The sequence below is a fragment of the Boleophthalmus pectinirostris genome, unplaced genomic scaffold (genome assembly GCF_026225935.1).
Source record: "Boleophthalmus pectinirostris isolate CB_2022bp ecotype Guang Dong unplaced genomic scaffold, ASM2622593v1 HiC_scaffold_3, whole genome shotgun sequence".
Taxonomy (NCBI): Eukaryota; Metazoa; Chordata; class Actinopteri; order Gobiiformes; family Gobiidae; genus Boleophthalmus; species Boleophthalmus pectinirostris.
In genome coordinates this window covers 21,163,970-21,188,035 of record NW_026571299.1, presented here as the reverse complement: position 1 = coordinate 21,188,035, position 24,066 = coordinate 21,163,970, and the positions used below count along the sequence as shown (strand labels likewise).

Here is a 24,066-nt window from a genome sequence, read left to right as displayed (position 1 = left end):
CATACTTCGATACAATATGTTTTTCAATACGGTGCACTTTCAATTCAATACTATTCGATACGATGTATTTCAAATCAATTCGATATTTCAGTGAAAAAAGGCTAAATCATGGGTGTGATACTAAAAGTTGACTAAGTCCACAAAGTTTGTGCAAAGTTAATATGAAAAGCACACATTTTTAAGGGTGTAACAATATCCAAATCTCACGGTATGATATTTTCACAATGTAAATCTCACTATTTATTGCAATATTTTGTGGAGACTAACACAATTTTGAATATTGCTGTTTTCCTCTTAAATGCTTTGGCAAGAATTTGTTCAAAGAACTCAGATTTAAAAGTGCTTAGAACAGCTATTTCTTCATGTAGTTTGCACCAGAATGGGGCAAAAGATTATGGTCGATGTAGTCCCCTGTTTTTTTAGCTATTGCTGGACCAATACAATTAATTTAAACAAAGAAACTTGTGATTTGATATACTGTGATGGCCCATGATATTATTGAGACACTTTTGACGATACGATATCATAATATTTTGGTTATTGTTACACCCCTACAAATTTTACTCATCAAAACACAATTGTAGCTCTTACACAAAGTAATTTAGTAAAATATCTCTAAAATTACTCTTGGCAATATGTCGATCCAACAGCCCATGACACTGATATTGTATCATCAAATTAATGATACGATATATCAATATTTCAGGATTTTTGCACACCCCTAATGAAGATGAACAGGTTTAATGCCATACAGTGAAACATTTCAGACAGAGCAATAACATCTCCATGGAGAAAAGCATTTGCCGGACCCTCCAGCAGAAAAGTGGGGGGTTAAGTTATAGTGGACAACTCAGTATTCTAATTGAGGTCATACTTTTGTTAATGAGTTTTCTCCTTGTGAGAGTGGCTCCTGCAGTGACGATCCTCAGAAAAAGTCAACACTGAAATGACTTTATTCAACACAAGATCCATCCCTATGTTGCACAAGAGCTTCAGAATTGCTCCAGTTTTAAGCATTGGAAGACATGACACATCTCCAGCAGTGACTCTCAACTGGACACATCACACTGACTTATAGATCTGTGGTTCTCAAACTTGTTGTATTAGTACCTCCTAAGCTTTGTGTCAGATTGAGAGGAGCCCCTCCCTCGGCTATACCCAGATACACGTGTTTACTATTGTAGTATGGGCCTAGTGTCAGTTAGAATGATTTATAGTGCAATAATGGTGTCAAAACTCTTCCAGACCTTCTTTAGAAAATACATTTTACACCAGATTTAACATTTGTATTGAATTTTGATTCAATTACACTGTCTTGTTTAATAGGAAAAGTGCTCGCTCCCTGTACCCCCGGATGGGAAACACTGTTATAGATTATAACGTCAGTGACTTTTCTTGTGCTATTTTAAACATTTGGTCAGATCTTTCACATGAGTCCTGCTCCACCAGTTGAGAAGCACTGTTGTGAGAGCTTTAGGCTAATGATCCAAAGTGAGTGGAGTTTATCAGCCTGTCAAATGCAAATCAAACTTATTTTTAAGTTCTCTACAGAGTCATAATAATGTTCCCTCATCTCAACCATATCTGGAGTTGTTTAACTTTAACCACACATGTTTGAGTAATCCTGTATTCTCTGGTGCAGAGTTTTCAAAGTATAACTGACAAATAATAACTGCTCTATAGCCATGCTGAATGTTATTAAAGGGCCCATATTACGCTGATGTCGGTTCTATGTTGTAATGACGTTTCCTCATCACAAACAGATCTGGAGCTGTGTTTTAGTTCATTCACACATGTGTAACGCACAAACCCTGCACATTTAAGCAGAGTTCTTCTCTCACACAGAAAACATTGTTCCACCTTGTGGTGCCACGTGGTAATACAGGAAGTGCTCCACAGTGTTGTTAAGCTCCATACATTTCTTGTAATTGCTAATCTCTACTAAACAAAAGGTAAAAGGTAACTACTTGAAAACTACCACTTCATGACATCACAAGATGGAACAGAGGACTTTGAGCTTTGAAGATGTAGATAGACTAGTAAAGGATTACTCGAAAGTGTGAATGAAACAAACACAAATGCATGACTAAAGCTCACAAGAGTCACTTGTGTGTAATACAGGACCTTTAACAGTTAACAGTTAGATTTCTTCACATCAAATATATTTCAGTTAAAGGTACACTTGGCAACTTTTCTGGTTTTGGCTCTCGTTTGGATGATTATCAGTATGGCATTAAAAATCGAATTTCTATGGAGATAAACAACATGATCAAGCCAAGTTACAGTTCGGATCTGTGGAGACGATCCCACTCATAGTATGAAAACATGTTTTTTGTTTAGCAAGGAAAAAATAAATGCAAGATAGACAAGTTAAATCTCCATGGTGACAAGTAGGTTGCAAATACAAAAAAGTTCCATGGTGCACCTTTAAAGTGTAAAATAGAATAATACAGAAAAGGTGTTGTGGCGCCCTCTACTGGTCTATTCTCCTGTTGGAAATTCCATTTTGTGGCATCAACAGTTGAGGGAGACATTAATTTTATCCCCCAAAGAACACTAAGACAGATGTAGATGTAATTAAACTTGTGTAAAAAGCTACAGGAATTCATTTTGGTCACAGTACCGTTGATTCTGTAAGACCATTGTAAGCTCATGTGATCAAGACGCTTTAACATGATAAACCAAATGAGAAATTCATTAAACAAGATGATTACTCAAACATGAACGAAACAAAACACAACTCCAGGGATTTTTTAGATGAAGAAACAGATTTATGACGTGGCAGAAAGCTTATAAAGTCAAATTTGCATATTACCCCCCTTTAAAATCATGCCTAACAAAAAATATCAAATGGCGGCCATCTTGGATCCACACATGTACAAATTAATTCCCCCATTTTTTATTTATTTATTACAATTATTATCCATCATATCCTTGTTTTCAATAGGAGCTACTGCGGTTGCATTAAAACAGTCCAGTCTAGTGTCCGGTGCAGGAGGTGAGGGAGGGAAAGCCAAACTGATTTTTATTTCATCTGCGTCTCCACGTCCTCTTCCTGAAGCTTGGCGGCCATCTTGTTTGTTGTGATTCATTTTCTATTTGGAGGATTTATTCGTTGTCCTCTGCGTCTTCGCCTTGGTCTCCGTCCATTAGCAAAGCGGCGTATTTACTGGCTGAGCTGAACTTCTGTGGGAAAGAAAAAGGATAAAAAAATATATATTTATGAGGTGTACAGTCATCCCTGGCTATATCGCGGTTCACCTTTCGCGCTCTCGCTGTTTCGCAGATTTTTTAGTGCAATTTTGCATGCCTTTTTTTTTTTTTTTTTTTTTACAATGTATGAATGCGCATTGTGTTCCTCCCCCTGCGTCCTGAATAGATAAGGGACTGTAGTTCACCGACAATCAATCTCCTCCGTGTCGTGTCTCCTGTACAGTACAGAATGCATTCAGCCAAATTTACATAAATGTTGGATCTGTATCAGTGTGATTCTGAAGTGCTGTATGTTTGCAAGTTTTCTCTCCGACAAAACCCACAATGTTGATGAAACGTTCTGCACCGACAAAGGCTCCTGCGCTCGCAACTAAAAGGCAAAGGAAGATGTAACCATCCTGCAAAAAGTTGGACTTCTGGACACGCTGAAGGAAGGTAGAAGTTACGCGGATGTAGCAAAGTCTTGCACCGGGTCGGGTACCCACAAATAGTTGCTGAAACGTGCATGTGTATGTGTATGTGTGTATATGTATGTGTATGTGTATATATACATATACACACATATGTGTATATGTGTGTATATATATATATATATATATATATATATATATATATAGCCTTAAGTTTAACATGTGGCCACTTTACACACAAGTTCCACATTCAGACCCTTCCACTGCAGCTTTATTTCTTTTCAATCACACTTACGGGAGTTGGGGTTTCTTCGTATTTCTTTGGCTCTGGAGCGGGTCTGGGGTCTCTCTCTCTTCGAGATTCTTTTCTGTGTTGGATAATCAAACAGAGTTAAAGAAAATCACATTTATGATCAGTAAGGTTCACTTTTGTGGTCTGATCACTGCTCTGTCTAAATCCTGCCCCGTCTTTCCTCAGCTCGGACACTGGAGCCGAGTACCTCTTCAGAACTCTCTCCTCTCTGTCCTGTAGCCTCTGATGGAGCTTGTATCTCATATTATTCTCATGATTTCTCAGTTGGAGTTTTAGTTTTTGTGCATTTCTTTAGTTCCTGACCTGTCTGCCTCCTTCCTGCGCTCTCCCGGTCGCCCCTCTCCTCTGCCTCTGCCGGTCGCTGGCCCCGTGGAGCCCCCTCGAGCTCGTGGGGCCCCCCGCCGAACGCCGTCAGCCTTGTTCTCATCTTAAAGAGAAACCAGACCAGTGAGGGGGGTCTGGAGTGAAGGTGCTCCGCTCACGTCTTAAAGGGCTAATATTATGCTATTTTTTGATCTAGGTTAAAATATAGTTTCCTCATCACAAACAGACCTGGAGCTGTATTTTGCTTCATTCCCACATGTTTAACACACAAACCCTGTAAATTTCTTCATTTCAAAAGGAAAATACACAGTTCCATCTTGTGATGTCATGAGGTAACACAAAGTGCTGTTTTTAAAATCCATACACCATCACTAGATTCATTTGGATAATTTCAGTCCTGGAATTGCCATTTGCGACTGAACTAAAGGTAAAAGGAGCGGTTCATTGAAAAAACTACCCCTACATGACATCACAAGGTGGAAAAGCATTTGGAGCTTTAGCGATGTAGACAGTCTAATAATGAGAAACAGTGACTCAAACATGTGTGAATGAAACAAAACTCCAGGTGTGTGGTGAAGAGAAAGAAACAACATTCTAACATGGCTTGAACCTCACAAGAGTCCATTTCATATGGTCACAGTGTCTACTGTTTAAGAACTTTTATAGCCAAACTTAATTTAAAGCTACAATATGTAACTTCCTGGAGGTGGCACATCATCAGCATGACTCCATGGAAAGACAGTAAAAAAGAATCATACTTGGAAACATAAATATGTTTTATGCCATATTGTGAAAGATTATAGCCAAAGGAACACCGTGTCCATGGAAACAAGCAGGAGACCATTCTCCAGGCTAAATAAGAGTAAAGTCTGCGGAGGGGCAAGCCAGATCAAAGCAAGAATGTTTTTTAAGCGTAATAATCACAACCTAAATGTCCAAAATGTGTAAATTTTTTGCAAAAAAGGCAGTATCATTATTGGATAGTCTTGTAAAGGTGTTAAGGGTCTTTTAACATGAAATAATGTGTATGTGAAAAGCCCTGGGAGTCACACACTGAGTGACTCTCAGGTTGAATGCTCAGATTAAGAACATGTCTCCCTGTGCTGGCAACAGGGGAAATCGGATTGATGGGAGCACCTTTATCCCAGAGAGCTACACTCACACACTGCCACCTTCAGGTCACTACACTCCACTACACTACAACAGCAACAGCAGCAGCAACAGCAGCAGCAGGAGCCGTATGGTTCGTTCAGACCAAACCAGAGCTCCTCAGAACAAAGTAGTGTCTTTAGAGGAGCTCTGCGTCTCAACAGTCTGTCCTCAGATAAACATAAAACCAGAGGAGTCATTTTGACGATGTCTTCAGTCTGAACGTCCCTTTAAAGCTTTAGGCTGGAGAGGCTCACACACTTCTTACCTTTCCCAGATCCTCGCTCATCACCAGAGCTGTAGAACACAAACAAATGCACAACTTTAGAATCTGATAATGTTCATTATTACTGAATCATCTTATTTAAATACATGAGCTTTCTCTAATTATGTTATCTTGATCCAAAGCATATAATTTAGATTGTTTATCTGTAAACACTCCCTGTTGTATTCTCACATATCACCACTAGATGCAATCTTTAGCCTGACAGAACACCAGAGAGCACAGGTAAGTCTGAAATGTTAGGTGGAAAAAAATGGAAAAAAGTCCCAAAATATATTTATCAACATTTAATCAACATTTCAACAACAGGTGAAAATATGTCAGAAGATTTTTTGTTAAATCCAAGGTCATGATATGAACTAAAGCAACATTCTGTAGCTTTGCACAAGTGGATTGGTTAAATGCACCTGTCCCTCCCTCAGTGCATGACATAGGCTGAGAACCAGGCTAGAGCTCCTGTGATGTTCATACCCGATTTTAGGAGGGGTGTTCCCGCTGGGGGACACCGGCTGGCCCCTCTCTCCTTCACTGGACCCAGTACTGGCACCAGCGCTGCGTTTGGCCCAGGCGTTCTCTTTGGGAGGGGGCGCGGGCATCACTTTGAGGGGCTCTTTAGGGGCAGAGGTGGGAGGTCGCGGGGAGGTTGGCGAGGTGGGCTCTGCCTCCTGATTAAACACCTCATTCTCCCCTGAGCGCTCCTCTCTGCAGCGGGAGCCTGAGGGGCACACCAGGGACAGTAGCAGAGGGTTAGAGGACACGGTGGAAAACTGCTGTGCATGTGGCATTTTACTGACAACATTGTGACAAGTGTATTTGTCTAGACATGGTCTCATATGCAGTTTTCTGAACCCATACTGATATCTGATATTTGTCTTGTGTCATGGCCGATAACCAATATTTGCAGATACCAAGACTGAGCTTTTAAAATCTATTACAGGCCAAATTTATGTCAAGTCATATCGACGTTTAAAAATGAACTTTTGTAAAAAAAAAAAAAAAAAAAAAAAAATCACAAAATGTATTCTCTGGGAAATAAATTCATATTTTCACTTATGTGTCTGTCCTCAGGAAATCTGATTTGTCCTTTTGAACAAACTGCAAATTAGCGTATTTTGTATATTTATACCAAATATTGTACAAGGGCCCGATTAATATCGGTCGATATGAGCACTTGGAGACATATTGGCTATCAGCCTACACTTTGCCCATATGGGCCGATAGTTCATATGGGCATGTTATACCTCCTTATAAAGCTTAGCCTCTCTATACGATGTTAATTTAATCCTATTTACAGACATATAAATGTTCTAATATGGTGCCTCATCAATATGTATCAGGAGTAATTTGTCCGTGTCTGTGACGCCGTACTGCCCCTGAATGCCTCCAGTGTCACATCACGTGACTCACATGTGCTTGTTTACACCAGTGTGATCTCATCATCGTCTTTGATTAAAAGGACACTTATTTGTGAAGACTTGTGATCTGAGAGGTGCCTGTATGAACGGTGAGTGTTGCAAATGTGTTGATTTTGAAGCTACTTTTGGTTCTTTCTCATTGGTTAGAGCTTAGCTGCTGTAAAATACCACACATCAACAGCCTGTTTTCTTACACTGGCCTAGAGTCAAGTATAGTCACTTTACTGTGGCTGTAAAAATGTTACTGGACTGTATTGATATGTAAATCAGATGTGAACAGAGTTGTAAATGACCTGCATTTATAAATACAATTAATGACTGAGGTGTGCCCGCATTTAGGCTAACTGCTGAAAGCTAATAGCGGTAGTTTAGTTACTTCGTTTACAGGCTAGGATGTCATGCAAAAATGCCATTTGGCCGATCTACTGCCTTTACATATGATGTAAAGAGACAGAAGAACAGTAAATGTAGCCTAAATAAACCCAATTTCAAATCCAGTAAAGATTTAGTGAATTTTTACGTCACTAAATATATCGGCTGTTAAATCAGCTCCAAAGCTCGTTTTATCAGTATCATATCAAATCCAAAATAATTCCAATAATAATCGGTTGTGCCCTTTTGTTGACATTTTCAATACTGGACCAATACCGATATTTAGGGAAGTCCTCTGATATTCCAACCCTACACAACTCGTGCACATGTTTGTAGCAGTGTGCAAAATGTCCAAGAGAATACACTTGTCAAACCAATATAAACCCATAAACAAAAGAGCCCTAAACCAACTCTAGATACTGCTGGGTCACTACGGCTAAATACATTTATGTGGTAACCCTCAGTTTAGACCAAAGCTGTAACAGTGCTGCAGTGGAGCATAGGTGTAGGACTCACTTTTATTCATCTGTCAAAGTGGCCAAGTTTAGTATTAAGCATCTTGAAATATCATATTACCTCTCCCAGAAGTACTTCCTGGTTGTGAGGATTCACTTCCTGTACGAGAGCGCTCAGTGTGGGACTCTTCACTGCGCCAGCTCGGGTCCCTGGAACACACAGTTCACACACATTCAGTGGAGACAAAATGCACAACACATTAAAGGAGCAATAAATAACCCTATGGAGATGTAATCGCACTGCCTGAAATGTGCCATAGTATGGCAGGTGACACTGTCCATGAACATCCAAACCAATCCAAGAGTCCCATGCATTTCAGAACATTTTTGTAGAGGTCTAAACTACAGAGTTACTTTTATACACAATAGGACCCCACAGACAGGGAATTCGAGCTGCAACGATTCGTCGATGTAATCAGCGTCGTCGACTTGGAAAATACGTCGGGGTTGTAGAGAGCGTCAACACACCGCCTTTAGTGTTTTTAAATGATGTGTCAGATATAATGGGAACAAGCGCGCTCTGAACATCTACGCTGTATTTCCCTACAAAGCACAACAGTGCACATGTAAGACACACAATAGACCATGGAAAGAGCATGGAGCGTAGCAACGCGGCCTGTACAGCTGTGTACACCTGTCCTCTGTCAGTGTGTATACGAGTAGGAAGTATTTGCAGTAGTTTTAATACCAGCTCAGTACCTGTCTCTGAGTTTCCTCTCTGGGGCCCGTCCTTTATCCTCCTCCAGCTGTCGTTGCCGTCTCTCCTCTTGTTTCTTCAGCCTTTCCTCCACCTCACGCTCTTTCGCTGCGGTGTCGACCGGTTTGGCGTTCCCAAAGATGGAGGAGGACCTGGAGGGGGCGGGGGCCGGGGTGGGAGAGGTGCCCCCGCTGCCCTCCTCCTCTTTGGGCACACTGCGAGGCTTTAGGTTCAACTTGGGCCTCTGTGGAGGGCCTGTGAGGAGAGGGGAAGGAGACAGAGAAACGTAAGAAAGACAAAGGGAGAAAGTAGGGAGGAGAGAGGTGGAGAAAGAGATATGGGGAAGATGAGAGAGAGAGAGAATGGAGGGATGAGGGACAGAAAGAGGAGAGAAGGAGGTGAGAGTGGGGGTGAGAGGAGGAGAGTGGGAGAGATGAGTGTTGGGGAGAGGAGGGAAGAGGAGAGAAAGGAAGTCAAATTTCATTGTCCAAAGTCTGAAGTCTGCTCTAAGCCACATGTTTTCAAGCCCTTTGCAAACACGCACATCCAGACAGACTTCAGCTCACATGCACAGCGCCTGCTTATCTGTACACAATCACTCACTTTCCCAACCTGGACACGTTACTTGCAGTGTCCTCGTTTTTATTTCAATTTCACTTAACCAGGAAAACAGCAGCTGTGATCAAAACCTGACCAAGAGGTAATTTAAAGTGCAACCTGAGAGTGGGTTGGTCAGCTGTTTGTCCAGAGCAGGGGTGTCAAACATACGGCCCGGGGGCTGGATCCGGCCCTCCAAGACCTTTAATCTGGCCCTCGGCTGATTTTCTATTAAAATATTTAAATTATATTGTCTATTAAAATATTGGTAATATTCTGCGGTGCTGACCATAGCAGCGCCTCCAACATCTCTGTATGTGGCCCCTCCCACCAGAGCAGCACAAATGAAGACCTGCCTCTTTCTAAATGCTCTTAAAGGACGATCGTTTACCGTGACACCCTCATCAGCAAAATGTCAAAAATGAGAAAAGAGGAGCCGAGTGCAGGATTTTCCAAGAAAAATTTACTTTTTCCTATTTGCATAAAAGTTCATGTTAAAACATTGTGTTGAAATTGCATTTTTCTTAAAGTTTCAGGTTGTTCATAATATTATAATATTTTGTAAAAGAGTTCATCAATTAAAAAAGATTTCTGTAATAGATTTGGTTTCTCTGCACAAATATTTGAACTTATTGTTATTTTTGGGGTTTATATGCCAAGAGTTTTCTGATCCGGCCCCTTTGGGATCAAAGTAGGGTGGATACGGCCCCCGGACCAAAATGAGTTTGACACCCCTGGTCCAGAGGAAGGCACTATGCATAAAGCTCTATGTGCTCCACTGCATGCTATTGTTTCACTTTTACTTGAATATTTAAGGTTTGATACATGGTAAAAACCCAGAGATCTGGGTAATGGGCTGAACTGACAGGACTGGCTGTAGGCCTCTACATTAAAAAGAACAGAGCAGATCACTGACCATTAAACAAGACTGGATCTCAATCTCCATTCAAATTTGATTCATAGCACAGCTGTAGTGCCACTCATTATGAGTGTTTATTCTATAAGTGCTAGAGTTATAAGTGCTATGCTAAGACCCAACCTGATCAATGACCATTAGAAATGAATCTCCATTTGGATTTAAAGAACCATGTGTTTCCATATAGCCTTGTGTTAAGTCCTCAGTCCTCACCTCTGTCCTCCCGGCGCTCCTCCCTCCTCTCGTACCGGTCGTCTCCATAGCGATCTCTGTCTCCAAATCGGTCGCTGCTGCCACGAGAATCGTAATCATCACGGCGAAAACTGCTGCCAAATGCCCGCCGACCACCCCCTCCACCCCGGGAATCATAGCCTGAAACAGCACAAGCAAGCGCCGTTAAAAGGACTTCACAATGTGCACTGCAAAGAAGTGGCAGGGCGGGTTTTCTTTAAGTTGACAGGACGAGATTTGACTTGTTTCCATGGCATTTAGTGGCAATGTCTTAGAAAGAAATTGCTTCTGAGGTTAGAAAATTGTAAACTTGTGCAGCAATTTGGAATTTCGCAATATTTGTGTGCGCACATCAAGATGGATTCTTGTGAGTGTTCACAAGAATCCATCTTGATGTACACCATCCCAAACTGATATCCCAATCTTTTTTTGAGAATCGTCCCATCCCTAATTAGCATGAGAAAACTGTGAACTGGAGTTTGAAAACCTCCAAGTTTAAATTTTAAAAATGAACTTTAAGTGCATATTCTGTGTTGTAAATAGTAGAAAACATTATCACAGGCAGATATAGAGTGCTTAAATTGGGTGTGTAATTTCTCATGCAGTAGAGGCATTAGCTTCCCTTTCTAACTGAATCAAAGGGGAATCAGAATTTCCTGGAACACTGGTACTGTCAATAACTTGTTTTATAATTAGATGCAGATGGTACACTGTGGACTCATTTTGACTCTAAAACCTGCTTTTATTTAAAAGGACAGGTACAGCACCTTTAAATATGTTCAGGTAGATTCAGTTGTGCATTAGTCTGACCTCCTCTGTCGTCGTAGCGATCCCGGCGGTCTCGATCGTCATAGCGATCACGCCCTCCTCCGTAACGGTCCCGGCCTCCGTCGTATCGGTCGTCACGGCGAGGTGCATCTCTGTAGCGATCCGACTCGTAACGGTCACGTGATCCTGTGACCAGAGCAGAAGCAGGCCATTAAAGACAATTTACACACTACATTAAAAAAAAAAAGTAAAACTGCCTATTTGAAAATAGGAAGAACAAAAGAACCTTGGAGTAACAGTATAAATATGTTTAAAGGTGCACTATTTCACTTTATTGGGGAGAGTCCACCACCATTGTGTCTTCATGGAGTATTGCTTTGCCTGGAATATTCCACACTATGGCATTAAATGTGTCCACCTCCAATGAGACTGAAGTGTCAGTTCTTAGTGGAGCTGCTAGTTGAAATAATCATTGAGTTTGTGGTACAAGCATCAAATTTGGAGTGGAGATAGATAATAACATGGTCTTTACGAAAAGCCCGTTAGCCACCAAAAATATCCAAGATGGCATATATAATAACTATATATAACTATATGTGTATAAATGTTGAAGCATAGGTTTGTTATTTAATTAATTATTTCTATTGTGAGTTAAATTATTCATCAAATCATTTTTGATGGTTATTTATCACATCTACAAATAAATGGCATTAAATAATAACACACAGTAGAAAGAAATCTCATGGACAAATCTTATTGAAACCTACCTGAAGAAATCTTAAATATATGTAGTACCAATGTGCTAAAATATGTTTTTGTTAGAATATACATGTGTTTATTCTAGAAATGGGTGGGGTCATAGGACAACCAGGGCATACTGGTGACTCCGCTGCTGTGAAACTCAGCATGGGGTTCAGTGTTACTAACATTCTAATATTTAATGTAGTTAATGTAGCATGACCAAATGCTATCTAATTAGCCCTGTAAATACACCAGCTAGTAGTTTTAGTATTAGTTATACTAATATTAGTTGTAGTATTGAAGTTAGATAGCTGTACCTGAATTTACAGGATGTGCCAGCGTGGGAAAGTCGAGCCAAGGGTAACAGGGCTTTAGTTACCTGGATGGTGTACAGATCGCACGGGACAGAAATGGCACTGGATGAACGATCGGGCCAGGTGTAAAGAAAAATAGCTTGAACCTAGTTGTATCCCATACACAAATGTGCTAATTGAAACAATAAAACTAATGGTAAGGTGGTAAAAGGATAGCCCCTCGGCCGAAACCGTTGTCAAAATCTAAACTCAGCATTGCAACAAAAACTGACTGGAGTAAATGTTGCCTTTGTCAGAATGACAAAAATGAGGATTTTAAGTGTCCTCCAACTAATTATTCATGCAACCCAGAGAATAGTGGGTATAATATATTAGTAGTATATAGTAGTATATATTAATATAGTATATATAGTAGTAGTATTATTAGTATTAGTGTAGTATAGTAGTATAGTATAGTATATAGTAGTATAGTATATATAGTAGTATATATTAGTCAAAGCTGTCAACAATTGACCAAATGTGGTTGTAAAAGAGACTGTTGTGGTAGGTGTAAATGTTTTCATCTGGGTTTAAATTGCACACAGCTTTTTGGTTGCATTTACAATGATTAAGGTCAATAAGCAAAGTTTAACAAAAATGAAAAGAAAAAAAAAACGTTATTGTCTTTTTTTCGATAGTTCTTGAGCACATACGGCACTATGAATGGTTCTATTTTAATAGCTCTATTTCTGAAATTAACCTATGTCAATATGTTGCATTTTATTTAAATTTTGCTCGTGTTTTTATTTCTACTTCCCAAATGGTTATTGGAATACTTCTGGTTTCAAATTCTGAGAAAATTTAATGAATTTTATGCAAAATTAAATATATTTTGATGTAAAATTTGTTGAATACCTTACATTGCATTACTGTATATGTATATATTTGCAAATTTGTGATTTATTCCATTAATTTTGATTAAGAACATGATGACTTATTGTCTTTTAGCTCATACTTATGTGAAATCAGTTGTTTGGTCAGCCATCTTGAAAAATGGCCGCCATGTTGAATATTTCAGGTAGCTAACGGGTTTTTCTAAAAGAGCATGATGTTAGCTAAATATATGAGAACTTTGGTGCTTGTACCACAAACTGAACGATTCTTTGTGGAGACTTAATCTGCTCCACTATCTGTGGAGAGGCTACCCCACACAGCAGATTCTTTAGCCATAAAAACACTTGCAACTTATGTTTAATGCCATTTGTGGAACATTCTAACAATGGCATCTCTATAGAGACAAGCACTTGAAAAATGACTTGACTGGAGTAGCCCCTTATATAGTGTCTGCCACTTGTTTGTGTCCATAGCAGTGACTGGGCGATACAGATACGAGATCGAGATGAGATTTTGAACTAATTTACAATAATTGGATCAACTCATAATTTTGGTGTCATGATTTTTAATTAGTTTAATTTCTTTATATACTGTGTTGTGAATGGGTGAATGATTAGATGCATTCTGTTGAACATTCTTGTTTTGTGTATGTACTAGTAAACAGGAGCTTCACCGTAAGAGTCCTCTCTCCGGGGCGGGCCATCGTCTGTGTCTCCCGCTGGGCGAGCTCTCCAGTCTGAGTCTGTTTTGTCTGGGCCCATGTCTGACATCCTGCCCCCTCTGTCTCTGCCCCCCATTGGCCCATTGTCACGCTCTGGAATCACACAAACAAACATGAATACACAATATGCAAGTGCTGGCTACACAAACTGTAATGTACACATGTGGGAGGAGCTGTATTAAACTCTATAAAGAAAAAACAGAGGTGGTTTAAGAAACTGAGTGGAAATACTTTTACCTTTGTCATTTGATTGGTCTGCAATATCAACTCGAATTCTCCTGTTTCCTAGATTCTGTTGGTAGAGACAACAATTTTAATAAACTAACTGGTAAATATTTAAATTTTTACGAGATTGTTGTTAGGTATGATGTGACATCCGAGTGCAAAGCACACAAGATGACTGAAAATGAACAGTTTTATGTCATTTACTTTAATGTAAAATGAAAGTAAAAAGTCCGACCTCTTCGTTGAGGCTCAGCGCTCTCATTAGTGATTCCACGTCGTCAAACTCAGCGTAACCGAAACCCTTCAGACGCTCTGGGTTAGAGGGCTCCCGAGGCAGACGCACCGCACTAATCTGAGATCGAGAGAAGACAGGGTTATAGCCACAACCCACTGCTCCATCTGACCCTCTCCTCTGCTCTGCTCAATCTGACGCTCTCCTCTGCACCCTCACACCCACCACAGCAGAGTTCCCATAAAACTTGTCTTGTGGTGTTGATCAAAGTAAGCTTAGACCAACACTGTTAGCAAAGGATAGTACTGGTGGAATTTGCAGTTTAACTGTCAAATGAATGAATCTCCCACAGTTATAAAGACTATTGATACTTAGCATCACACCTCCAGAGAATGTTAACATCAGCTGCAAACTGTAGGCATTGCTGTTACTCAAGTGAGATTTGTTTTAATACAATCTGACCATAAAGAACTAATTTAGCTGCAACTACAAGAGGTGAGCTGATTTGTGTAAAAGTTGAGTAAAGCAAATTATCAAATTCTAGAACATGAATGCCACGTATTCATGGGTTGCAGGCAAATGATTCCTTTGTGACATTTCCCCATTAAGAAAAAAAAAAAAAGGGTCTAATCTGTGCACTCACTGCAAGTCCACGGAAGAACTCCTTGATAGATTCCTCAGTGACGTCATAGGGCAGGTTTCCAAGGAAGGCGGTGTAGGGCGGGGAGCGGGGCAGACGGGAGCGGTCGATGTTGGGCTCTCGGGCGGAGCGTGGAGCCGTGGGGAGGATGGAGCGGTCGATGGGAGGAGCGCGGTACGAGTCCTCCTCTGTGTGCCACGACGTAGAGACTGAGAGAGGAAAGCATTACAAATGATGCTGTTTCGTTAAATGGCCTGTATTACACAAAATTCACTCTTGTGAGAGTGTGTGCTTTAAGCCATGTTACCTCCCCAAAAACATAGCCAGAGTTGGGTTTTTACACATTTAATTTTTGAATATTAATTAATCACTGCATTTATATAGTGCCTTTCAAGATACCCAAAGTGCTTTACAGATCATTATTCATTCACTCCACACTCAGTGGTGGTAAACTACTATTGTAGCCACAGCTGCCCTGGGGCAGACTGACTGAAGCGAGACTGCCATTCTGCACCATCGGCCCCTTCGACCACCACCATCACTCACACACACACCACTTTCATATTAGGCAATATGGGTTTAGTGTCTTGCCTAAGGACATAACAACAGTTTTTGCCACTGGTGACCCCCTGTGACACCTGGAATTCCCAGTGGTCTCCCATCCAAGTACTAAACAGGCCCAGCCCTGCTGAGCTTCTCAGATCTGACGGGATCAGGCTTTGACAAACTGGTATGACCACAGGAAAAATGTATATTAATATTATTATTAGTCTGCCTACATCTCCAAAACTCAAAATGCTTTGTTGCATCTTGTGACGTCATTAAGTGATAGTTCTCAGATTAACAGCTACCATTTATGATTATCAAGAGGGTTAGGGACCCTAAAGTAAAAAATTATATATATTACACACACACACATTTTAATATACAATATAATATTATTATATCCACAAGTGTGCACAATCTTATGGCACAAGCTCTTGTCCCATCCCTTGCACCTAGCCTAAGAGTTCAGATCCTGGAGCTCCTTCACCCCAGAGAGATGAGGAAACAAAACTAAAATTTGGTAAAGGTTCATTCTGTCTTCAGTTACAAACTTAGAATGAGCGATTCTTTAAGTCAGACAGAGAGTTTGTTTACCTGCTTTACATGTTTCAGCTACTGCCAGTATGTTCCTCAGAGGCGTCACCTGATGGTTTAATGACGTGTCTTGTAGGCTGCTTTACTTGGTTACCTGCTGTCTGGCAAAACCAGGTAAAGCAGCCTACAAAACATGTCATTACACTAGCATGTGGCTACAGAGGACCAAAAGCATATCTTACACAACCTCCTAGTCAAAGCCTGATCTCGTCTCGCTTCAGTTAGTCTGCCCCAGGGCAGCTGTGGCTACAGTAGTAGCTCAGAGTGTGGAGTCAATGAATAATGCATGAAATTGTGAAGAGACTTCGAGCGGTAAAAGCACACTAATGCATTATAATTATTATTTAAATTACATGAATACATTTTACATGAATACATCACCCAACCCCATGTTTACCTAATTTGTTAGAGCATTAATTGTAAAACAAAAGAAAAAAAACAAACAAAAAACATTTAAATCACATTACGTCACCAGAGGTACTGAGGAGTTAGAGGCCTTGTACACAGCAAGTTTCACTGTTACCGGTTTAACTGCATTTGTTCTTCCCTCAGGAAAACTATCACAGACTCCATTTTAGCTCCATTTCAGCTGTGTGTCTGAGGCTCACCATCTCCGTCCAAGTCGTCTGTCTCATCGGCCCAGCTCGTGGTTTTAGTTGGGTAACTCGGGGCTGGAGCGCTGCCTCCACTGTCCTCCGCCAGGAAGTCAGTCAAAGTCAGGGTCTTCCCCTTCTTATTCTTCTTCTTAGCTGTAAGAACCAAAAATAAGCAAACATATGTAAATCTCCAGTACGTCTGCTCCAGACGACCCTCTCTTCTGCTGCCAATTTAGGTTGAGTATGTTTTGTTCAAAGAAAGATGAAAAACAAATGAGAAAGTATACTGGAACACTTTGAAAACCCAGATCTCAATGTGAAAAAATATGCTGGATATCTATACAAATATGGGCAGGGCAATGTCTTCGGAACAAAAGGATCCCACATCTTTAATGGAAGTAGAAATACAATCTGAAAATCATAGAGAAATAATGATCTGATAGGTTGGTCCACTTTGCCAAAATTTTATTTCTGCAAATAAAGTTGCTTCTCAATATTTTGCGTGACCCACACGTGCTTCTGTGCATGTTTGACAACGTCGTGTCTCGCTCCTAAAGAGAAGACGATGGTGTTTTGTAGGATGTTCTTCCTGATCTGTGTGGGGGCATCACTGAGCTCCTGCAGAGCCTGAGGAGCAACCAGCCAGTGTCTGATGCACCCAAACATAATGTCACAGGGTGTTCTATCAGGTTTAAGTCAGGTGATCGTGAGGACCATTCAGTTGTATCAGACCCAGGTTCTGCCTGCAGACTCCTGCCACATGTGGTTGGGCATTGTCACGCATCAGCAGGATCTCAGGACCTACTGCGCCAACGATGGGTTCAAGGATTTCATCCCAATACCTAATGGCAGTCAGACTGCTGTTTTCTAGCCAGTTGAGGTCTGTGTGTTCCTCCATGGATCTGCCTCCCCAGACCATCACTGAATCACCAAACTGCTCGTGCTGAACCAGTTGCAGGTGGAGGTGGCATACTTTTGTACACTGCCCTGTCCATATTTGTATAGATATCGAACTGATTTTCCCCACATTGAGATCTGATGTGTTTTCAAAGTGTTCCTTTCATTTTTTTTGAGTAGAATACTACTATACTACTCGTAGCCATCTCTTAGATGACTTGCCCAAAGACACAATAATAATATCCAATGCATGCAGTAGGGTTTGAACAACCAAACAATACAAACTTATACAGCCATTATATTAAGATATATGAAAGTAAAACGCCTCAGGACAGAACCAAAGAGTTGTAGACAGCGATTTCTTGGTAAAACTACCTGACTGAGGAGATTGCGTGTGTGCTCAGACTGAGATAAGACTTCTACAACAGAGAGTCGACACAGGGAGGGGTCAGACCAACGGCACAGGGCACTGGGTCAAGCTAGAGGCTCCAAGTAAACAACAGAGGGAAGGCCTATAAAGTTGTGTGGGATTGAATAGTACAGCACAGCCACTAGAAGTTTTGGAAGTGTTCAGCTACAGAGTTGCATTAATGAAGTCAATTTGCGAGCAAATCGTATGATTTTGTCTATTGGGTGAGAGTAGTTAAGTTGGTACAGCGTTTGTCCACTGCTCTGAAGGTCAGTGATTCAAATCCTGCTCTCGACATAAAACATTATTGGTTGAGTGGTAAGATCCACAGGTTGGTGGTAGTGGTGACCTCACCCCCAGTGTCTGCATAAGCTGGTGTGTGAATGGGTGAGTGGTTCTGTGTTGTAAAGTGCTATATAAAAATGTAACCGTCTTTTCTGCATCAGTCGAGGAAAAGCTAAAATGACCATGCCAGTCCATCTTTCCCATTTCCAATCAGGGAATAATTTAGCTCCATAAAATACGTCTTCATAAAAAGAAAAGTAGATAATTATATAAATGTACATTAACTATACAGCGCAAGATCTATAGATTTGATCTACCTGCGGATGCTAATTTTACATTTTGACCATTTTAAAATCGCATTAGTAATCTAATACATTTAAACAAGCTAATAAAACAAGTCTGCTGTGGTGCAAATACAAGTTCTAGTGTGTAAAGATATACATTGAACAATCAATGCAAATAGTTTAGACTTCAGAGAAACCAATGGCCAATAAGGTCTGCTGATATTTTTGCAGATGCTCAAGTGCAAGAGATTTAAGGCTGAAATGCTAAAAAGTGCAAATATTAGCCCCATATATGATGACAGATCTAGTAAACAAGGGGAAAATTACAACATGGTTATTTATTTTGCATAATATGTCTTCTTTATTACTTGCTGGATAGTTCAAAGCAATGTTCTGGTAAGTTTCATGTAATAAAATGTTTACTCAGCCAATACTTGAATAAGATATGCCATGCATTTAGAGAGGTTTTATGAAACAGAAATTACATTAATTGGAATGAATCCATTTTGTGAAGATTCAATATGTTCTCAAAAGGTATAACTGTAGCTTCATCTGGGACAAAAAAAAGTCTCATTCACAACTATCACAATCCCAAACCATAAACACCTACCCCCCCGTCTCTCTGTCTCCCTCTGACCCCAAACACTGGGCTGGCTGCTGGACTGGAGCAGGTCCGTCCTGTTTTGATGGGAGAGAAACAGGGTCTGTGCAGCTGACGAAGGCTTTACTCAGCTAAAGCCACACGTCAGGACATTCCTCTGCTCCACAAACACAGAATAAAGCCAAGTCACTGTTACCACTGTAAACTGCACTCACTGTCGGGGGAGGGATCCTTTTAGAGGGGCATATCTGTGCTAAATGTGAATATGTTACGGCACATTTTTGAAGTTCCATTTGATCAACTTCTAGAATCAAATGACAGGCTCACATTATTTGCATTGTATTAGTAGTAACTTTCATCTTTCATTTATACAACACTGTGTGGATTAACACTCAATTAACAAAACTTTTGAACAGTTTTGAGCTGCTTGCAGCTATATTTTAGTGTCAGTTGGTTTCCAACATGTATGCTGCAATAGCCTTTAAGATAGTCCAATACATCGGTTGGCTCGATATTTAAACTTTTTTAGCATATCAGCTTCAAATCTCCAGCACAGGCCAACATGTGGTTTTGGCTGTCTTGCTGCTTAAAGCATATGCATAAAACTTCATTTGAAAACTTCAGTGCAAAATTATAACCACACAAAACATGACTACACAGCTCTCCAAGGTTTATCGTAAAAGGGCTGTGGGTGAGTTTGAAGAACATTTTAATTACATAAATTGGAGAAAATAAACCCTCAAAATAAACCCTGCATACTGTCCAAAAAATATCAGCAGTTTATGGGTCATTGATATCGAAAATATATCAGTCAATCTCTACTTTTAATATATAAGACATGAGAAATATAATCTGCTTTGAATATCTTTAGTAAGACGTGTTTCTACTGTGACCATGTTCAAACCCAGGCTCAAAACAGTTCCGTTTTTAAATCTTCTATTCTGCACTCTTCTCTTTAAAATAATTATTTATGTTATTGTTTGTTTGTACTGTAATTTTAATGCTTTCTTTTTCTGTACAGCACTTTGAATTACTTGCCTTGGCTGATGTCACACTATCATTAAATCTATTTACTTGAATTGTCCCCATCAAATTTACATTTTACAATTTTATTCTATTAGATTTTATTTTATTTTTTTCAACAAGGATTTTGCTAAATAAAAATATTAAGTAACAATACTCTAAAGTGTTTGTTTATTTTCTGGCCGTCCTCTCCACCTCTGCTCACACAGGGCTAGTCAGCAGAGCGCCGCTGGCTGAAGGGGAGTCGGTGTGTGTGCTTTGCTGGTTTGGTTTTAGGCCTAGTGCGCGCAGCCAAGAGCCGATCCAAGTGCGCCATCACCGGGCACCGCTTTAGGACCGCAGCGGGAAGTCCAGCGCTTCGAGTTCGGCCCCGAAGAAGCCTGCTCCAGACTCGGCTTATCCTCGGACTGCGGGGGAAGGGTGAAAGGGGCACCGGGAAGCAGCGACAGCACACGTGGGGAGAGCCAGGCTGCGCGCTTCGGCCCCAGTGTTCTACTCAAATCTGCGCCCGAGCCAAGTCCGCTACTATTACACCATTTAGCCACATGCGAGAATAACACGACATTTTTTAAGTAATCAAACAACTCAGCTTTCGGGGAATATTTAATAAAAAATATAGTACTACACATTAAGGACGTTTTAGTGAAGCATTTAAGTAGGAGCATTGTCAGAAACGCATTGCAACAGTCAAAAATAACGAACGCGTAATGTCATTCATTCACCGCGCCGATAACAGCAGTATATATTGCCTGTTTTGGGATCGCGCTGGTGATTCATGAAAAATGGGAAATAATGAGGGTAAAAAGACAAATAAAACTAAAATGCACCGCAAATAAGTGGAACATCTGGCCACTCTGCTCGGGCACACATCTCGCCATAACACCGGTTCAGCCCTGAGCGCATTCATGGAGAAAGCTGGTGCCGCTACTGCTACGGATGTGCAATGTGCCAGCTCCCTGCGCACTTCAAAACACCTAAAACAAGACATATACTGGCCCGAGGGAGCAAGTAATCACACGGACATGAGCAAATCACATAAATAACTACATTAAATGAGTATTAGAGGTAAACAAGAGGTAAATTGCAGCTTAAAAGTGTTGTGCAAGTCGTAGCTTCGTTCATTCGCTTTCGCCCCCGAGTCGAGTCGTCTTTAGCGGACCAAAACAACCGATTCAACCGCGTCGTAAAATCGAGACAACGACACCAGAGCGTGAACAGAACCGTTAACAGTCTACAAAGTGAATTTACGGTGTACAAATAGCGAAAATCCCGCTCAAATCCAGCTACGAGACGCACAGAAGCGAGAGCCACATAAACCTCACCTGACGCCGCCATGTTGGAGAGCGAGCTCGGTGTAGTTCCCGGATGTAGGCGTCAGAGGTAAGGGTCGGGAGCGCGCATTGACTGTCCGTGCGCGTCCACGAGCACCTCCTCCCTGTTTCATGTTTACGGAATATTTATTTAGCCGACACAAAACACAGCTGCAGATAAAACTGTGTTTACATCACTAAAGGCCTGATAGTTCCTGCCTCACAGATACAAGCGGCTCTAATCTGCACTGTTTTAGAGTAAACTCTTCAGGTTATTTGCTCCTTACAAAGATAAACTAAAATAATGACTACTTCAAGCCAAATGTACGCAACAAACCTACAGATAAGTATTAGAAAATACCAAAGAGTCAAAGAGTCCCATTCCTTCTGATAACCTCAGTGATGCCACATGAGCTATAAAAAGTGCACAAGGCAAGGGATTCTTGGGAGTTTTAATACAGATTGTAATACTACAATGGTAGTAAAAAACAAACAAACAAACAAAAAACTATTTACTTATACAATAGAATGTGATTATGTGATTTTCAAGATGAATGTATTGTATGTTCTTTTCTGTTCGTATGTGGCCTTGTATTTGTGTAATCATTCTAAAGCTATTTATTTCTGTGTTGTATCTAGTATCTAGTTTTGAATACTATTATGCAAGGCAAGTTTATTTGTATAGCACAATTCGTACACAAAGTAATTCAAAGTGCTTTACAGAATAAGAAATACATTAAAATCATAATAAAAACAAATCAAAACATAAATAATCATGAAGATTAAAATTAAAAAAGAGAGACATAAATTGGAGAGAAGAGTGCGGAATGAAAACCTTTCAGTTATATGCACAGTTAAACAGAAATGTTTTGAGCCTGGATTTAAACAGCGTCACAGAAGAGGCCTGTCTCACATGTTCAGGAAGACTGTTCCAGGTTTTAGCTGCATAAACCTGAAACGCTGACTCCCCTTGTTTAGTCCTGACTCTGGGCACCAGCAGGAGGCCGGTCCCTGAGGTCCTCAGAGTGCGAGATGGTTCATACGACACTAACATGTCACAGATGTACTTTGGTGCTCGGCCATGGAGAGACTTGTACACAAGCAGAGCTGCTTTAAAGTCTATTCTCTGAGGCACAGGAAGCCAGTGCAGAGACCTGAGCACAGGACTTATGTGCTCGTACTTCCTAGTTCGAGTAAGGACCCGAGCTGCAGCGTTCTGGATGTTCTGCAGCTGTCTCACAGCTCGTTTGGAGAGACCAGTGAGCAGACCATTACAGTAGTCTAACCTACTGGAGACAAACGCATGGATAAGTTTCTCCAAGTCTGATTTAGACAGTAAACCTTTGATTTTTGCTGTTTTTTAGATGGTAAAAGGCTGCAGATGTTATTGATTTGATGTGGCTGTTAAAGTTCAAGTCTGAGTCCATTATTACCCCGAGATTTCTTGCCTGATTTGAAGGTTTTAGAGAGAGAGACTGAAGGTGACTGCTGACACTGTCCCCTATGACTTCAGTCTTGTCAGAGTTTAGCTGGAGAAAGTTGTTTTGCATCCACACACTGATCTGTTGGATGCAGTGACAAAGTCTGTCCACTGGTCCATAGTCTCCTGCTGCCAGAGAGACGTAGATCTGAGTGTCATCTGCATAATTGTGGTAGGACACGTTATTGCTGCTTATTAACTGGCCTAATGGCAGCATGTAGAGATTGAACAACAGGGGGCCCAGGATTGACTCCTGAGGCACCCCACAGGTCAGGGCCATGTGATCTGAGATGCAGTTTCCAATTTCAACAAAATGCTTCCTGTCTTCTAGACAGGACTTGAACCAGTTTAGTACAGTACCAGAGATGCCCACCCAGTCCTCTAGTCTCTGTAAGAGGATCCCATGATCGACAGTGTCAAAAGCAGCACTGAGATCTAACAGGATCAAGACTGAGACTTTGCCTGCATCAGTGTTCAGGCGGATGTCATTTGTCACCTTGATAAGAGCAGTCTCAGTGCTGTGGTGGGCTCTAAAACCTGACTGGAAAACATCAAAGGAGTTGTTCATTTGGAGAAAGTTCGTAAGCTGTTGGTAAACAGCTTTTTCAAGGACTTTGCCAAAAAACGGCAGATTTGAGATCGGTCGGAAATTGTTCAGTACTGTGGCATCAAGACTGCTCTTCTTTAGGAGAGGCTTAATGACCGCAGTTTTCAGCGCATTTGGGAATGTTCCAGATTGAAGTGACATGTTAACTATGTGAGTGAGTGGTGAAAGTAAACTGTTGAGGGTGGACTTTAGAAATCTAGTGGGTAACATGTCCAGGCAGCAAGTAGATGAACTCAGACTGGTAACGATCTCTAAAACAGTTTTGTCAGTTACAGGTGCAAAGTGATTCAGCTCTAAGTGTCTCTGTGGCTGCATGCTTGTTATTTGTGTTGTGGAATTGATGGCATTTTTGATGCAGTGAACTTTGTCATTAAAGAAAACTGCAAACTCATTACATTTAGATGTGGAAATTAGTTCTAGTGGCAGTGGAGCTGGAGGGTTTGTTAATCTGTTCACTGTTGCAAACAGGACACAAGAGTTGTTAC

General features: G+C 40.8%; 1 protein-coding gene and 1 pseudogene across 2 annotated transcripts; both read right to left on the bottom strand.

The window, feature by feature from the left end:
- Positions 1–2,883: 2,883 nt before the first annotated feature.
- On the bottom strand, positions 2,884–21,569 carry LOC110165700 (eukaryotic translation initiation factor 4B). 2 transcript variants are annotated; one of them, XM_020930884.2, is made up of 15 exons: positions 21,507–21,569; positions 16,698–16,838; positions 14,953–15,158; positions 14,313–14,429; positions 14,090–14,144; positions 13,805–13,945; positions 11,246–11,389; positions 10,418–10,576; positions 8,694–8,946; positions 8,056–8,144; positions 6,164–6,407; positions 5,678–5,706; positions 4,240–4,363; positions 3,919–3,991; positions 2,884–3,186 (listed from the first exon to the last, which is right to left on the bottom strand). In XM_020930884.2, exons 1-15 carry the CDS (start codon positions 21,517–21,519, stop codon positions 3,109–3,111), a joined length of 1,866 nt encoding a protein of 621 aa, XP_020786543.1. In that variant the 5' UTR covers positions 21,520–21,569; the 3' UTR covers positions 2,884–3,108. The 2 variants fall into 2 exon arrangements, with proteins under 2 accessions (XP_020786543.1, XP_020786546.1); XM_020930887.2 differs by lacking the exon at positions 4,240–4,363.
- Positions 15,576–15,693, bottom strand: LOC129411157 (5S ribosomal RNA; annotated as a pseudogene).
- Positions 21,570–24,066: the final 2,497 nt, after the last annotated feature.

Bases quoted from the DNA above. Each gene is read 5' to 3' on its own strand.
- LOC110165700 (XM_020930884.2), bottom strand. The intron at 13,946-14,089 runs GTAAAAGTATTT...GTGTGATTCCAG, and splicing joins AGACCAATCAAATGACAAAG to AGCGTGACAATGGGCCAATG. The intron at 10,577-11,245 runs GTCAGACTAATG...GTGCTGTTTCAG, and splicing joins TCGCTACGACGACAGAGGAG to GCTATGATTCCCGGGGTGGA.